At 37.9% G+C, this 15585-nt stretch overlaps 2 protein-coding genes across 2 annotated transcripts in view; one reads left to right on the top strand and one right to left on the bottom strand.

Moving 5' to 3' along the window:
* Positions 1–1623: 1623 nt before the first annotated feature.
* LOC107670462 (queuine tRNA-ribosyltransferase-like) lies at positions 1624–7547 on the bottom strand. Its single transcript, XM_016463064.1, has 9 exons — positions 7160–7547; positions 6999–7067; positions 6008–6146; positions 5724–5918; positions 2972–3110; positions 2788–2863; positions 2291–2400; positions 1994–2078; positions 1624–1904 (listed from the first exon to the last, which is right to left on the bottom strand). Exons 1-9 carry the CDS (start codon positions 7394–7396, stop codon positions 1788–1790), a joined length of 1167 nt encoding a protein of 388 aa, XP_016318550.1. The 5' UTR covers positions 7397–7547; the 3' UTR covers positions 1624–1787.
* A 1044-nt stretch (positions 7548–8591) lies between these two features.
* The window catches only part of LOC107670441 (dynamin-2), a gene marked incomplete at its 3' end in the record, with an annotated part of 47380 nt that continues 40386 nt past the window's right edge, over positions 8592–15585 (top strand). Inside the window, exon 1 of the mRNA XM_016463042.1 lies at positions 8592–9025. Coding sequence (XP_016318528.1) covers positions 8865–9025 — 161 coding nt within the window. The remainder of the gene's footprint in view (positions 9026–15585) is intronic.

Genomic DNA, 15585 nt, shown 5'->3' with positions numbered 1-15585 from the left:
GGGCTTTTTACAGGCACATCTGTTCAGTTGTGGCGTTAGAGTGATTCTCATCAAGGCTTTAATGCTGCAGAATGCTACTAAACAACACAATAAAAGAGCATTCAGGTAAAGGCTAAGGTGATGTTATCAGATAATACCATGGTACACATATACACCACTATTCAAATGTTTGGGAATTAAATTTTTTTTTTTAAAGAAATTAACTTTACCAAATATAGTGCAGTGAATTTCACACTGTAACTGGAGAATGTGATAGGTTTGCAAATAAGCAGCGTGAAATGTGCAGAAAGTAAAGGGTGACACCTGTTGCGGTGTTTGACATGCTTTATCCGCATACATATGCAGTTGGCATAATAATGTAATCAAAATCAAAGAAGTGGAATTTTCACGCCGGAGTCAAATTAATTGTGTCACATTCGATTTGAACCCTGGCACAGAATCCAGCCTTCTGTGCAGCTCTGCTGCTGGCAGTAATACAGGGAGATCTGGAGCGCTCTGCCCCCTAGCGGCAGCCTGCGGGAGAAGCTCAATAAATCTATTGTGTTCAGCTCCTGAAAGGTTTGATTTACCATCAATCCCAACCTGTAAAGTTTTGATGGGCTTTTTACAGGCACATCTGTTCAGTTGTGGCGTTAGAGTGATTCTCATCAAGGCTTTAATGCTGCAGAATGCTACTAAACAACACAATAAAAGAGCATTCAGGTAAAGGCTAAGGTGATGTTATCAGATAATACCATGGTACACATATATACACCACTATTCAAATGTTTGGGAATTAAGATTTTTTTTTTTAAAGAAATTAATACTTTTATTCAGTAATGATGCACTAAATTGATCAAAAGTGACAGTAAAGACACTTCTAATGTTCGTTTGAACTTCATATCTCCCAAAAAAATTCTGAAAAAAAAAAACATTATCAAGATTTCCAGGAAAAAAACTGCAAATGGTTTCAACTGATAATAATAAGAAATGTTTGTTGAGCATCAAATCAGCATATTAGAATGATTTCTGAAGGATCATGTGACACTGAAGACTGGAGTAATGATGCTGAAAATTCAGCTTTACATCACTGGAATAAATGACATTTTAAAATATATTCAAATAGAAAACAGCTTATTTTATTTGTACTAATATTTAACAATATTACTGTTTTTACTCTATGTTTGACCAAATAAATGCAAATTTGGTGAGCATAAGACACTTCTTTCAAAAACATTAAAATTTCCTGACCCCAACATTTGAACAGTAAGTGAGTGCATGTGTATATTTTTACTTTAAAATCTACCATGGGTTAAAAGTTTTAAAATCCCACGATTGTACCAATGGTATTCATGGTTGAATGAATAAGACTAGATTGGTATAATGAATGACGAAGAATAAAATGTTCTTAGAAGTTAATATTAACATTCATGCTGCCTCTTGGCATTATCTTAAAAGATAAAAGATACAATAAAAAATATATAAATTCTGAAAAAATGATGAAAACGACAGATATGCTATTCAAAATGAAGACACAAAAAAATCTATATATAGAAAAACATTGCTTCAACATTACCATAACACCACTCTTGTGTGAAAGACAAAATTTTGAAAAAAAAAAATAAAAAATTTACAAAACAGGGATATTTCACGTATTATGTTGAAAATGTCAGTATCTAAAATTGAAACACCAAAAAATAAGTCCATTAAAAAACAGCAAGTCTTTTTCTTCTCTTAAAATGCAGTCCTCATCATCTTCCTCATGTAGGATACTCAGCTGACACAGATGTTCACTGCTTGTAGTGCCTCTACAGCCCAGCTGGGGTACTGCTCCCTGTACGGTACATCCTCTTCATGAAGGCTTTCACAAACTCAGGAAACCTCTGCTCTATGATGCTCTGATGCACTGACCGCATGAGGGTGAGCTGAGGAACGATACGGTGAGGACAGGAGGAGATGAAGTGACAACAACAATACTAAATACTGGATTCAAAAACATATAGTTGATAATTACCTGGTAAGAGATGTTATGGATGGTGATGTGATGCATGGCTGCGGTGTCACTCTTGAACAGTGCGTGAAGGTAAGCCCGACTGTGTCTGTCATTGTCAAGCCAACGGAAAAAAAGAATCATGATCATCTTTAGGTTTAGAAATCGAGAGATTTAGTATGGGATAAGGTACGTTTCTGAATCAAGATCCTCTGTTGGGTGAGTAAATGGCAAATTATGATTTTTTTGGGGAGTGAGTTATTCTTTTAAGCACAGCTTAAAAACCAACAATTCAGCCAGTTAAACTCCAGACAGATGTACCTCCTGCAGGTGGGACACTTGCAGTCAGGATCGATCGGTTGAAAGTCTTTAGCATATTGTTTCTGTTTGAGCTGCAGAGATCCCCAGGGAACTAAAGCCGAGCCAAATCTCTGAAACAATCACACAGCCTCATTAAAAATGGCAAAATACAGGATTACAATAAGCATCACTGGTTTTATCCAAGTTTTTATGCATAGTTTCTATGAAAAACTGTTAAAACTCTTGTAGGTTTATCCTGACAGGCATAAGCAGGGCTAGATGATATAGCTAATTTCAGCTTTGCATAACAGGAATAAATTACATTTTAAAATATATTCAAATAGAAAACTTATTTTAAATTGTAATAATATTTCACTATATTACTGTTTTACTGTATTTTGATCAAATAAATGCAGCCTTGGTGAGCATAAGACTTCTTACTGACCCAAACCTTTGAATGGTAGCATATATGACTGAGCTCTAACAGAAAGGGACACTAACAGAAATCCATCACTTACTGCTGTTCGAGTTGGGAAAACACAGTCAAACATATCACAGCCCAAGGCAACGCAGACCACCAGGTCTAGTGCATAGCTAAAACACATTAAAAGAGACAATCAACAACCAATATTTACAAAAATTAAAAATGTAACTATACTAAATGAAAGCACAAGCACAGTTTCAGAGGAAGTGGGGCCTTACCCGACTCCCATGAGGTAGCGGGGCTTTTCTCTGGGGAGGTGGTCTGTGCTCAGAGTCACCATCTTCCAGAAATCATCCTTTTCCTCTCCCCCACTCAAGCCTCCAATGGCGAAGCCCGGCACATCACGCTTTGTCATTTCTAAATGAAGAAACGCAAAAGGAAGTTTCCAGTAAGGTGCAGTGTAAAAGTGGTTAATGCTTCAGGGTTGCGTTTGTCACTCTTTAATGGATCATGTTCATAGTTAATGTGATGAACTACATAATGTTGTTTGTTTGTGTTTAACGCCATGACAGCTTCTGTGGCTATTTTCATGGCGAGGAAAATTTATGGCTAAATTATATCAGGTTTTTACAATTTATTTTCACTAAAAACTCTAAAACTGTATTTGGCTTAACTCTGTTAAAAATCTCTTCAAAAGAGTTCACTGAATAAAACAGTTTTATCATAGGGTTAAAACCAGCACAATCTAATAAAACATGCTTCAGGCTTTGGCAGAGAGAACATGTTGGAGGATCTTCTCCTAGTATTAAAGGGGTCCTATTATGCTCTTTTACAAAGTCTTCGTTTTGTTTTGGGGGTGTACTAGAACAGGCTCTCATACTAGGTTGTTCAAAAAACACATTATTTTTCACATATTTCACATTATTACAACACCTCTCTCCCCAGTCTGGCATGAATGGCTCGAATAGTTCCTGTACCAAATGAAGGCCTGCCTTCTGAAATACGAAATGTGCTGTGATTGGTCAGCTGGGCCAGTGTGTGTTGTGATTGGTTAGCTGGGCCAGTGTGTGCTGTGATTGGCAGCACTCGGCGCTTGGTTGGGAAATGTCATGCCCCTTACCATAGCCGCAACGTGACCTAAACCATAAAATGACTTTAAAAACTTGTGTGCCATCCTGGAATGACCTATTCTACAGCAGGTATAAACAATCTGGTCCCATTGGTTGGAAAACTGATAGAAATTTATTTTTTTCCAACATTGGGGCTAACTTCATGGAGTTTATTCATTGTATATAGATCCCACTCTGTTTGTCATTTGTTATTACTACATAAAGAGTTAATTTGCAAAAAACAATAAACGCTACTTAAAAAAAAAATGAGCTGATTGCTGTGCATTATTCTCCACATATAGCGCGACCTGAACCCTAAACACGTTTTGTCAAAAAAGCCGTTTTTTTTCCACTTTCAAAGCATCGCGAGTTCGCGTTTTACTGCAGAAGCCGACAAGCGGCCTTGTTGTTTTTGAACAGCCGATAAACCCATTTTAGCGAATCAGCGCGCTGTATTCAGGTCAGGTGACAAGGCTACTTTCACTTTGAAAAGACGTGCTAGCTGAGAGCGTTGTAGTTTTTGAAAAGTGATTTCTGTTAAATAAAATATCTCCTTTTGAAGTGGACTTTGAGCTTTGCAACTTTGCAGATATTTTTTATGCTCAAACAGCAACATTACAGACTAACTAAAGTTGGAAAACGTGAAAAGCATAATAGGACCCCTTTAAAAACTTGTGTGCCTGATATTACTTGGAATGCGCAATAAAAACGTGATTTCTGAAAAAAAAAAAAGTTATCGGTTTTTGCAAATGAACTCTTCATATGTACTACATACAAAAGTCAATGCAAAAATGTTTCAGTAAATTAAAGTTAGTTCTGAGAAGCATCTTTTTTTTTTTTACAGATTATGCTTGGTTTGGTATTTTGTCGGAAATGTAGAAAATATTCAGAAGTGTGACTAAGTTCAAAAGTTTGGGGTCAGTAAAAATGTTTTAATGTTTTTGAAAGAAGTCTCTTATGCTCACCGAGGCTGCGTTTATTTGATCAAAAATACAGTAAAAACAATCATTTTGTGAAATATTACAATTTAAAATAACTAATAAATTTTAATGTAATTTATTACTGTGACTGTATAATTACTCCAATCTTCAGGGTCACATGATCCTTCAGAAATCATTCTAATATGCTGATGTGCTGCTCAATAATAATAAAAAAAACCTTCTTATCAGATAATATAATCTTATAAAATCTTATTATTATCCACATTGAACAGTTTTGTGGCTTAATATTTTTTTCTGGAAACCATGATACATTTCTTTCAAGATTCTTTGATGAATAGCAAGTTTAAACGAACTTGAAATGTAAATATTTTGTAACATTATAAATGTATTTACACTCACTTTTGATCAATCGAATGTGTCCCTGCTAAATAAAAGTATTAATTTCTTTCAAAAAAAAAATAAAAAATCGTACTGACCCGGAACCTTTGAACGGTAGTTTATGTTAATGCAATTTGAATAGGCTTTTAGAATGTGTAGTCACACTAATGCCACTTCATGAAGCGAAGCGAAGTGACATGTGGCCAAGTATGTTGACCCATACTAGGAATTAGTGCTCTGCATTTATCCCATCCAAAGTGCACACACACAGCAGTGAACACACACACACTGTGAACACACACCCGGAGCAGTGGGCAGCCATTTATGCTGCGGCGCCCGGGGAGCAGTTGGGGGTTCGGTGCCTTGCTCAAGGGCACCTCAGTCGTGGTATTGAAGGTGGGAGAGAGCGCTGTACATTCACTCCCCCCACCGACAATCCCTGCCGGTACGAGACTCGAACCCACTACCTTTGGGTTACGAGTCCAACTGTCTAACCATTAGGCCACGACTTCCCCGGTCGTGCAGGTTCAGACATCATCATAACAGAATCATAACAAAATCATAACAGACACACTTTTGATGTCCAGTCACTCAGCGCTTACCATCTAAACAGGCCTTGCGCAGTTTGGCATCAAGCCCCCCTTGAATAATGGCAAACAGGTTCTGTCGATCTGGATTCTTATTTCCTGCGATGCAGCGGTCTAGCCAGCGCACGGAGCGGTGCATGGCCTCCTCCACCCGCGGCCCTTTCACCGTACTGCTGACCACGTCATCCAGCTGCATCATGATGTCTGAACCTGCACACATTGCCATGAGTCACAGAGATTCAATAAGCATTTGTTGAATGTTCTGGTTAAGAGATGATGATCTGTAACATTATTCATACCCAGGCTGTTCTGTATGGCAATGGATTGCTCAGGAGTGAGCAGGATTTCCTTTCCATCGTAAGGGGAACGGAACGTGACGCCCTCCTCCGTCACCTCTGACAGCTCCACTAGAGACACCATCTGAAACCCGCCACTGTCCTGTTAAAAGAAACACGGGCAAAACACAGAAATTAGGGATTTCGATGAGCAAGACAAAATTATTCATTCATAAAAGTAAACAGAAGTGGTTTTCAACCAGTGGGCCTCAGCCAGTGGGATGATTTATAAGTACTCAAAGAAATAAATTATTATTAATATATTAAAATAACCAAACGATAATCTAAATTAAAATGCACATCAACTCAACTTATAAACTGCAATCGCCTCTCTTCATCCTCCTCCATAAATATTGTTTATATTGAATAAGATGCAGTTCTTGAAATTCCTGGACAATATAAATGGTACTGGGTATATTACTTATAAACTAGTCTTTTACGGATTACAGTTTACATGATGGGAATTTTAGTTAGTAACCTAATCTACTAGATTTCACATATTAGGTAATGTATTCTGACTACTTTTAGATTACTTTTGACATAACATGTTTGAATATTTTGAATCATGTTGATTAAAAAAAATACAAGAAGAATTTTATAAATAATATATATATACATTTATAAATTGTATTCTTTCCTTCATCACATCAAAATGTTTTTTTTTTAATAATTTTATAGAAATTGCTGAGACAGATTAATTTTTTTAGTAGTAGTAGTATGCAAATGTTTCCAATTAAACTTTAAATGGACTGATGTTTCATGTTGGCTTGATTATATTCACAAAAAAAGGAGACTCTACTCATTTCCATAACTTCTCCAGTCTACTCTATCCATCAGACCAACACTGCAAAATCTGCATTGGAATAACGTGAACAAAACGAATCATGGTATTCTACGTTTTACTCTTACTAGTTCTTCTGGTGTTTGGGAATAGTTTGAAAATAATAATAATTACCGTTAAGAGATTTCTACTCCACTTCATAAATCCATGTAATCCATTGGCTTTCTCTATTAACTCGGGACCCTGTTAGGACACATACAATAACAGTTAAACAAGTTTAAAATATACAGGGCATTGATTGTGATGAAACACTCTGACAATTTCTTCTCACATACCGGCCTCATGCCCAGATGATACGTGTTTCCCAGGCATATCTGACAGTCCAGATCTTCCAGCTGGTCTACAGTGATGCCTTTCAGGGTGCCCTGAGTGCCCACAGGCATGAACACCGGGGTGCTGACAGCGCAGTGGGAGAGAGTAAGAGTGCAGGCTCTCGCCTTACTCACGGGACACTCCGCCACGATACGAAGAGCGAGAGGAGCAGCAGAGGATACAGCCTTTACTGATGCCATACTGCCTTCACACTCGTGTGCTGCCGGGTATGGGCGCAGCCATTTTGAATAGCGTTGTCTGATTCACTTGTGAATTGTTCATTTGAGTCGGATCTTTTTGAGGAACAGGATGAACTAGTACAAAAACCACTCTGGGCTGCGTCTCCCAAAAGCATAGAAAGCCTACGTAGATCGTAGATCCATTGCCACCAACGGCCTCTACGATCAGAATTACTGAAATAAATGAACTTTTCCACGACATTCTAATTTATTGAGATGCACCTGTATCTCACGATGCTTTTGATAAACGCAGCCCTGAACAATTCACGAATAGGTCCAAACGGTTCTCGAGTCTGACTCACTGAACAGTAAACCATCTCTTTCATAAACGCATGTATTCATATTATAGATTTCAGATTTATATGTGAATGTATCAGACGTGTATATTTCAAATTGTTAGTTTGTTTTATAAGCTGAATCGTGGCTGCAAGAAATGACCACAAACACGTTGTTAATAAAACTTAATGAATAAAAAACTGTAAATGCGTTATAAACAGCACATGTTCTTACACATTACTTTATTTGAAACGTTTTAGAATAGAATAAGTGACGTCGAGATGTCAGGGACCAAGTAATGTTGTAAAAGAATCACTGAATGGTTGTTTGAACCATTTGACGTGTTTAAAAGAACCGATTCGTGGAAATGAGTCGGACTTCCCGTCACAAGCAATACTCAAAAGTCTCTCCGTATGTCTGAAACCAGTTCAGCATTTTAAATAGCTGTAATGCTGCATTGATAGCGTGAATTCTGCTTTCTTTTGTGGAAAGTGAAAAGAAATTCACTTTCTTCTTCTAGTTTATATACAGTATAACAAACTGGAGAACCCAAACAATGTCTATGTTCTAATACGTAGAGAATAGGATTCAATTTTTTTTAATGGAAATAGGTTTAATTTATTCAGGGTGATGCAGTAATTAAATATGCACACTTTATTAAAATTAGAATTATTGTTTTTATTGTATATATTCTACGTTGTCTCTACTTCCCAAGTATTTTTATTGAAACTAAATTGACACGTGAGCCGTCCAATAGAACTCCTCGGTCGCTAAAGACCGAAACGAAGATCGAACCAATCGAAAGACAGAACACACCAGGAAGCGTTCTGTCGGACCAATCGGATTTCACGACATCGGTTGACAGGAGGCGGGGCTCGCGTCACTGGTGGAGGTCGGATGTCGCCTGACCGGATGATAACGAGAAGTTTTGTTTTGTGAGTTTACGAACGATTGATCCTCAGATCAGCACACGGATATTAATGAATGCGCCGTAATACGCGTCCTCTGCCTGTCAGCGAGTGTCTTGCGAGTTATTTGCCTTTGACAGACTGATCTGGAAGTGTTTGAAGGGTGGAAATCGAACACTTGAAAGTAGCCCGAGTGCCTTGCTGCCGCGAGCCCGTTCCTGCGCGCTGAGAGACGGTCAGAAACCATGGGCAACCGGGGGATGGAGGATTTGATCCCCCTGATCAATAAACTCCAAGATGCTTTCAGTACCATTGGCCAAAGTTGTAACTTGGATCTGCCGCAGATAGCCGTGGTTGGAGGACAGAGCGCCGGAAAAAGCTCCGTGCTGGAAAATTTCGTCGGCAGGTTGGTCACTATGTTACTAATTTATCTTCGATCGCCTGCAAAAAGCGCATCTCGCTAGATATGCTTATCTAACTTAATAAGAAGACAAACGTCTCATTTGTTACTTCCCAGCTGCGTTTTTGTACTCGCTGCTCGATCGATTGACTCGGTTAGGTTGTTATTCACAAACGGGAGTTACGCAGTTAACGTAAGCGGCCGCTCGCCGTCATTCATTGAAATGAAATGGGCGTAAGTGAGAGCGGAGCGCAAAATGGGGAAGTTGGCGGCACTGCACACAGACAGACAGACAGATGAAGTTATAGTCCTAGTGTCCTTGGGAGTTGTATTATGCCATATAGGGGGATCAAAACCTCTAAGATATTCATTTGCTTTGCTTAAGCCGTTTAAGTCATTTCCTCGTTCAAAAAGCCAATTTACGTATCCTACTTCACTGACACTTCTCTGGACGGTGACGTCATGCTTTTTGTGTTTATAAAAACATGTCCTTATAAAAACTCTGCCATGGTTGTGTAATTGTTTCGTGTGGTAATAGCATTTTAGTTTAATATGTAATGTGGTACTAAATGATGACTAAATTCGTGTATGGTGATATCTGCATGATACTCCAACGGGCCACATGGAACACTGTGCCATGGTAAATGTCTAAAAAAGTAGTTTGACGGTATTTGTTTGTTATTTTTTATTGATGATTACTTTCGTGAGAATTAAGCACATTTACTCCCAAGTTATTATTACTAAAACATCAGAATGTTTACATTTGAAAATATTTAAATTAGATTCTTGATTCTTTTTATTATTATTATTCTTATTTGTCAATTAATTTCAAAATAATTTTGAGGCAATACAATCAAATATTTTTCCATTTAAATAAAATATAAACATTAATTTCAAATTTGCAGTAATGGGAATTGTTATTATTATTAAAACTCAATCAATCAGTCCAATTTCAGGACATAGTGAAATCAATTCCCGAAGGACGAAATCAAGCCCTGCCCTGCCTTTTTTCTCATTTCAGTAGCCGTTTCACTCGGATATACGTCACAATTAGGCTTGTGACGGTGAGGAAATTTTCCCGCCGGTTAATCGACGTGTGACAACACCAGTAATACCGGTATTACCGTGGGGGCGGGGGCGTTTCCTCTTTTTCTTGCTTTCCTTTGCTTTTAAATAGCTTGCAAAAGTGACGTGTGCATTTTACTTTAACTTTTAAATAGCGGCAGTTCAGCGTCAATTGCTTGAATGCAACAACAAAATACAACGTCAAACTCACTTTAGCCTATATATAAAACATAGAAATTTTATTAACAAAACAAATAAAAAACCATGCTATAGGGCAGGCATGCCTAAAATAAAATAACAAATAACTCACATAAAGTTTAAAGAGGTATACAAAACTGTAAATAGGCTAAGTAAACATGTATAATATATAACCAAATAAATAAGAAACGTAGAACGTTTATTAGCAAAACGAGTAAGAAAGCTTGGAGGCACGGCATACACCTTGATGTCAAATAAAATAAATAAATTACACAAAGTTTTCTAGTACACCCCCAAAACAAAATGAAGACTTTGTAAAAGAGCATAATAGGACCCCTTTAAAAAAAAGTCAAGCAAAAAAAGGTAGTGTGGTGTGCCTCACGTTTTCAAACCTGAAAAAACGTGTTCTGTCTGATCGGGGCCTTAAAAAGGCTCGTTGAGCTTTAATGTGGTGAAGCCAACATGACTCGGTGGAATCATTGTCACCCAGTAGTTTCTTGCTATATGTAAGTCCATCACAAATCTCTGGCAGTCATGTGGCTGTAACAGGCTCTGTTGTGCTTTTTTGATAGCTGTGAGTTAAAGGGCTTTATGTTTTGCATAGATGAATCATTGTTTGATATGTGCATGTCACACCCACAAGCTTGTGTAGGATACATGTCCTGAAAGACTTTCCATTCACATCTACTGTCCTGAATATACAGGTTCATATGGCCATGGAGAACCTGGAAATATCAGGGAATTTTAACAAGGTTTTCATAGCCCGAAAAAGTTATGAAACTCGTTTAAAGTATGATTTTTATAGTAATTCTTTGCTCTAAAATATTTAAATAGCTAAATTTACTCTGGTGTTTGCAAGACATAGTGATCAGTCTTTTGAGCAAATTTTGAAATAATCGGTTAGACTGACTCACAAATGGTTTATTAGAGATATCTGTCTGATATTTAAAGGGATAGCTCACCCAAAAATGAAAATTCTGTCATTAATTACTCACCCGTAACGACTCATGTCGTTTCAAACCCGTAAGATCTTTGTTCATCTTCGGAACACAAATTAATATATTTCTGATGAAATCGGAGAGCTCTCTGACCCTCCATAGACCGCAACGAAACTGTAATGTTTCCAAGTCCAGAAACGTAGTAAGGACATCGGTAAAACAGTCCATGTGACATCAGTGGCTCAACTTGCACACAAAAAGTATTCTCGAAGCTTCGCAAAGTTGAAGTTAAGCCACTGATGTCACATGGACTGTTTTACCGATATCCTTACCTTACTACGTTTCTGGACCTGGGAATATTACAGTTGCGTAGCTGTCTATGGCAGGGTCAGAGAACTCTCCAAATTAATCAAAAATATCTTAATTTGTGTTCTGAAGATGAACGAAGGACTTACAGGTTTGGAACGACATGAGGGTGAGTAATTAATGACAGAATTTTAATTTTGGGGTGAACTAACCCTTTAATGATTTTGAATTATCCCCTAACCAAAGACAGAGATACAAATCCATTGGTTAAAAATTATAATTTTTAATACTAGCTCATTTTTTATTGTTCTTATTTTTTTAATACTAACTATTTATTTATTTATTTTTATTTTTTACATTTTAAGCAGGACATTATTTGACCCATTTTTAAACATTTCCCTTTTGGGGACGTCCCAGTAAGGGAGTTTTATGAGGTTTCAATCACCTAATAGGGGGTTTTAGATACATTTCGTTTTCATAAGCTTTTTCAAACATGTAGACTTGCACAAATAACAAGTTTGTGTGTGTGACTGCAGTGGTTGTGATGGAGGCAGTGCAGGGTCGGGCTGTGCTTCAGGGAGGCACAATGGAGTCACACCGCTAGCGTTCACCTGACACCTGTCTGCTCATCAGGAATTTCTGAAAGCTCTCGTTTCTATTCACGGACTTTGTCAAGCGCTCCAGTATTCATCTAAGTCATCAAGGCTATTGTGAATCAAATGATGTTTGCATTGCACTCGTGGGTATGTTCTTGTGCTGCTGTGAGAGTTCAGTAAAGTTAATTGGTCATTGTTTATGAGTCTTTAGTTGTAAGACTATAAGGCTCAGAGGACTAGTTTCCTGGAATGGGCCGTGTCTCACAGGTGGTGTTATTTGAATTCACTCGCTCCAGTTTATTGAGTTTTCTCAAAGCGTAGGCTGTTTCATGGATGTAACTTAGTTAACTTGTAGAAGCACTGCCTGAACTCTGAAAAAGTTTTTTTTTTCTGGTTTTCAAGCCATGTTTCTGATGTTATTGCACTGTGACTCATCACTTACCTTCTTATGACACAACAATAAGGACTGTAGTTACAATTTCTAGTCAAATTTTCCAGTGGCTCACAAAAAGTGATGGCATAATATTTATTACATAGTTTTTTAATGGTTATATATTAGAGCCCGACCGATATATCGTTTTGCCGATTTTATCGGCCGGGGTGAGTAATTAATGACAGAATTTTAATTTTGGGGTGAACTAACCCTTTAATGATTTTGAATTATCCCCTAACCAAAGACAGAGATACAAATCCATTGGTTAAAAATTATAATTTTTAATACTAGCTCATTTTTTATTGTTCTTATTTTTTTAATACTAACTATTTATTTATTTATTTTTATTTTTTACATTTTAAGCAGGACATTATTTGACCCATTTTTAAACATTTCCCTTTTGGGGACGTCCCAGTAAGGGAGTTTTATGAGGTTTCAATCACCTAATAGGGGGTTTTAGATACATTTCGTTTTCATAAGCTTTTTCAAACATGTAGACTTGCACAAATAACAAGTTTGTGTGTGTGACTGCAGTGGTTGTGATGGAGGCAGTGCAGGGTCGGGCTGTGCTTCAGGGAGGCACAATGGAGTCACACCGCTAGCGTTCACCTGACACCTGTCTGCTCATCAGGAATTTCTGAAAGCTCTCGTTTCTATTCACGGACTTTGTCAAGCGCTCCAGTATTCATCTAAGTCATCAAGGCTATTGTGAATCAAATGATGTTTGCATTGCACTCGTGGGTATGTTCTTGTGCTGCTGTGAGAGTTCAGTAAAGTTAATTGGTCATTGTTTATGAGTCTTTAGTTGTAAGACTATAAGGCTCAGAGGACTAGTTTCCTGGAATGGGCCGTGTCTCACAGGTGGTGTTATTTGAATTCAGTCGCTCCAGTTTATTGAGTTTTCTCAAAGCGTAGGCTGTTTCATGGATGTAACTTAGTTAACTTGTAGAAGCACTGCCTGAACTCTGAAAAAGTTTTTTTTTTCTGGTTTTCAAGCCATGTTTCTGATGTTATTGCACTGTGACTCATCACTTACCTTCTTATGACACAACAATAAGGACTGTAGTTACAATTTCTAGTCAAATTTTCCAGTGGCTCACAAAAAGTGATGGCATAATATTTATTACATAGTTTTTTAATGGTTATATATTAGAGCCCGACCGATATATCGTTTTGCCGATTTTATCGGCCGATATGAGCCTGTCGTAGATATATATCGGTATCGGCAAATATGCCGCCGATATGAATTTTTTTTTACAGAACATAAAATGCAGATAAAATGCTTGTAAATGCTGTAATTACGTGGTTTGTCCATTGCTCTATTGTTTGCTACTGGCGACCTGGATGAAACGCTTTAAAGCTTAGAATACCATTAAAACTTTGAACGGCCATATCTCCGTAACGGCATGGTGGATCCGCACCAAATTTGGGGGGATCCCTTCAGCTCGAGGAACCCTCTCGAACGCCGAATCGAGTATATGTCTCGAGGCCCCCTTTCGAATGAGACCACCCTCACGTCGATAGGCCCCGGGGTCCGGGAGTTATGGGCAGTTAAATTCGCGGACGGGCGCCTACCGATCTGGAGATCCCGGGGGGCTACCGACGTGCAGAGTGTGGCGTTCGAGAGGGCTCCTCGAGCTGAAGGGATTGCCCGAATTTAGTGGAGATCCGCCGCTGCGTTCGCAAGATAGTGACACCAGCCAACATTTTCACTTCAGTAAGGAGGTCTCTTGTTCAGGCAGCAGCATTCAAGCGTTGTCTTATTCGACCGTAAGTGCCCTGCGAAGTGGACTTCACATGATTCCAGTTCCAAGGGAACGTACACGTTACATTCAAAGGGCATTAAAGTGTGCGAGACGTGAATTTAAATTTTATTTATTTACAGAGGTATATTATGTCACACTTCACACTTCTTTAGTAAGTTTCGTCTGTGTGTGAAGACAGTAGCGCAAATCCGTGAATGAATGTTCTGAAGTGAAATAAACTTCAACGGAATAAAGTTGAATGGAACTGAATTGAAATAAAGTTGAATAAACGTCAACTTTACTGTTCAGTGCACTGATGTCAGACTCATATCTTTGTCATGTCATTATAAGTGTTTGATCACCACATTTGAGTGATCATTGCAAAAAATTTGTTTATGTGTATATATATATTCTGTTTATTATGTATATACTGTATTCTATGTATAGTACCAGTCAAAAGTTTGGACACACGCTTGGGAAAGTGTCCCAAATTTTGACTGGTACTGTACTAGGGATGGGCGATATGGGCTTAAATATATATATCACAATATTTCTGGTATTTATTGCGATAATGATATCAATGACTATAAATCAGGGAATCCTGTTTCTTTAGAGAAAAGTATTATCTTTCCTATTTTTACCCAAAATAGGGTGTTGTGAGCATTACTGAGTACACACGTAATGTAATGACTGTTTAATTAATACTGGAAGCTGGAGGGCGCCCTTGCACAGAAACTCCATATCCATAGCAGAAGTAATAGGCCTACTACTGACGACGCTCCATAAAATCCCTAATATGGACAAAGTTATCCATTATTGCTGAATAAAAACACACAACAGAGATAGAGAAATTTTAACTGATGAAACTTGAAGACAATAAACATACGATTGCACAAAATCTGTTTTATCTTTGTTCTTTAAGCAATCTTGGGTATTGGAAAGTATATTTATAATGCAATGCTAATCGACATAGCCTTTATCACTGTATAATTCAGACCGATTTTTTGTGCACTGTACAGCCCTAACCAAACCAGTTACAGATTGTAAAAGGAGCTCGAGCTCCTCGTTTGGCGATATAGGCTACTCCTCCTCAATTTTACGTCCGCCTTCTGCAATGTCGCACACAGAAATATGTCAGGAACTAGACTTTATCGTTATTATTGTGGGAAGACTAATTCTTATCATGGGGAGAATTTTTACCGGTATATCGCAAACGATAAGATAGCGCCCATCCCTAGACACTATCAGGGCATGTGCTCCCAGAATTCACTAACAACTAAACCAC

Source organism: Sinocyclocheilus anshuiensis, unplaced genomic scaffold (assembly GCF_001515605.1).
Source record: "Sinocyclocheilus anshuiensis isolate Anshui unplaced genomic scaffold, SAMN03320099.WGS_v1.1 scaffold476, whole genome shotgun sequence".
Taxonomy (NCBI): domain Eukaryota; kingdom Metazoa; phylum Chordata; class Actinopteri; order Cypriniformes; family Cyprinidae; genus Sinocyclocheilus; species Sinocyclocheilus anshuiensis.
Note: the sequence above shows the minus strand (reverse complement) of the source record. Positions and strands in the feature narration are given on the sequence as shown.

Bases quoted from the DNA above. Each gene is read 5' to 3' on its own strand.
- LOC107670462 (XM_016463064.1), bottom strand. From the start codon at position 7,396: ATGGCATCAGTAAAGGCTGTATCCTCTGCTGCTCCTCTCGCTCTTCGT. The intron at 2,079-2,290 runs GTACATCTGTCT...TGACAATGACAG, and splicing joins AAGTGTCCCACCTGCAGGAG to ACACAGTCGGGCTTACCTTC. The intron at 1,905-1,993 runs GTAATTATCAAC...ATCGTTCCTCAG, and splicing joins TCCATAACATCTCTTACCAG to CTCACCCTCATGCGGTCAGT.